General features: G+C 35.9%; 1 protein-coding gene across 1 annotated transcript; it reads left to right on the top strand.

Moving 5' to 3' along the window:
• Positions 1-1,175: 1,175 nt before the first annotated feature.
• On the top strand, positions 1,176-1,388 carry LOC117169446 (drosomycin-like). Its single transcript, XM_033355824.1, has one exon. The coding sequence runs from the start codon at positions 1,176-1,178 to the stop codon at positions 1,386-1,388; it is 213 nt and encodes a 70-aa protein (XP_033211715.1).
• The last annotated feature ends 996 nt before the right edge of the window (positions 1,389-2,384 follow it).

Genomic DNA, 2,384 nt, shown 5'->3' with positions numbered 1-2,384 from the left:
CCTTGCTACAATTTCCTGACTTTTTTTCTTTTCTTTCGCAAATAAATATTGTGCTATTTCCCTTGGCACAATCCACGCATAGTCCTAATTAAATCTTCACCCTCATATTCTCTCCTCCCCTGCTGCCTTCTCTCTCTCTTCTTATGGCATTCTTCTTAACCACCTCATACACCTCCTAACCTCCATTTTCCCATTTCCTTTCTTGTTCTTCATTTCCACCAATACTCTTTAACCAGTTTATTGCATCACTCTTTCAAAAATTTCTCCTTATACTAACACACCTAACTACATGTTAAAATCCTTAATCTTGTTCTCCCTGTATCTCTCCTAACAATATAATTACGTTTATTGCTTGGCAACCCAATATTACACTTTACATATATCTTTTCTTATGCAGTGGCACTATTAACACTTGCTTCCAGCCTACTGGGAATCGTCATTCAACTCCACCTCCTCTCCATCAGTCGGTCTTCTGCACTACTCATCCTTCTTCCTGACATCTGAGCTCCGAAACGATTCTTTCAAAAACTTCCTCCACGCCTCACTCCTTATCTTCTCGCTTGTACCAACTATACGCTTCGAATTATCTTCCACACACCCCCCTCTGGCTTAACACTTCTCAATTCCTCTTCCAGATCTTTCTTCCTTTTTCTACTTTTTTTTAGCATTACCCTGAACTCCTTCTTCATCTGTACGTATTTCCCTCTCTTCGCAGTTTCCTCTTTACACTTCCTTTATTTGCTACTCATTTCCCTATGCGTCTTTGTACACTTCACATCCCACCACGGTTTAACCATTCCTTGACTCTTCTTATTAAATACCTTCCTTCGCACACACCTTTTTACTTTTCCTAACCTTTTGCACCACTCTCACTGTTCCTGGTATTCCTCTATATTCTCATCATCGTCTCTACCAGTACCATCGTTTTACGAAACGAGACCACCGCTTTCCTTGAAGGACTCCCTATCCCGATTTTCCCTGGACTTTCTTGACTGTCTCGCTTCCTCTTTTGTATCAAGAGATCTTCTCCCTAAATTGCGCTAGACACTCTCTCCCATGCCTTCTTGCATTCTTCGTTCATCCGGTTACGATTTTTCTCAAAAAAACCTTATCACATAATATTATCAACATTGTTTTCCAGATAAAAATCAGTGCCATTGTAAAATTATCTAAAAATGAGGGGAATACTTTTGATCTCAGTTCTGGCATTCATTATTATGACTTTCGGCATCGAGACCATAATGGGCGATTGTCCGTCAGGACAATATAGTGGTCCGTGTCTCGCCTGGGATAATGACACCTGTCGTCGCGTATGTAAGGAGTCAGGTGGAACAAGTGGTCACTGCTCTGCGTCAACCAAATGCTGGTGTGAAAACGGAGGATGTTAGGTGAGGTTATACCTAGTGATACAATTATAAAATGAATAGAAAATTTCCAAAATATAATAAAACATTGTCTATCCATTCTAGCTCGCTACTCTACCAATGCCCCCTCCAATCCAAAAAACTCTGTATCAGCATATCAAAGAGTGGTTTTTAAAGTAAAGCTGCTCAATAGACTATCGTTTCTAAGATTTTCACTCTACATGATTATTTTTTAAATATACAATGTGGTTGGAGGGCCACATTGATGACCGCCGATGTTCAATGTAAAAATATAACAAAATAAATTGTTGTTGGATCGTTTGTTCCTTGTTTGCTTTTTAGTTCATTCCCTTATAATTTATTTTTCAATATTAATAAAGGTCATACCATCGAGTGAAAAAAAGAATGAAATTCACTTAAGAAAGGAATTATTATTTATATATTATAAGCAATTTTTATAGTCTCACAATGAGAAGGTATTAGTTGTATCTGATAACTTTCGAAAGACTAATCCGATTGGGTTGTGTGTTTGCAAACATTTTAAGCATGTAAAAATAAAAATCAAGTTCGTTCAACAGCTTTCAAGATTCGAAAATTTAATGTACGGCTGTTTATAGTACACGAAAATACGAACAATTGACCCCTATGACATTTTTTGATAACAAAAAAATGACCGAAGTTATAGCATTTTTAAAATCCAAGAAACCGAACGAGACTACGCAAGATCAGAAAAAATATGAACCAGCAAAAATTGTGAGCCTAAAAAAGATATACAAATTTTTTAGGAATCGATTTTTCATAGGATAAGTTGTTTTTATTTTATTATTAGAATAGCAAAAAAAAATATATGAAATTTTTTGTACATTTTTGGAAAGTTGCACAAGGTATGGAAAAAGATAAAGAGACAAAAGATTTTCAACCGAAAGAGATCTACAAGTTTATTTTACTTATTTTTGCAATATCTTAATAAGGTATCCCAGGCCAAGTTACATAAATAAATGTAATACACATTTGATATAA

This window comes from Belonocnema kinseyi, chromosome 3, assembly GCF_010883055.1.
Source record: "Belonocnema kinseyi isolate 2016_QV_RU_SX_M_011 chromosome 3, B_treatae_v1, whole genome shotgun sequence".
Taxonomy (NCBI): domain Eukaryota; kingdom Metazoa; phylum Arthropoda; class Insecta; order Hymenoptera; family Cynipidae; genus Belonocnema; species Belonocnema kinseyi.
The sequence above is the reverse complement of the archived record's forward strand: the minus strand, read 5'-3'. Positions and strand labels throughout refer to the sequence as shown.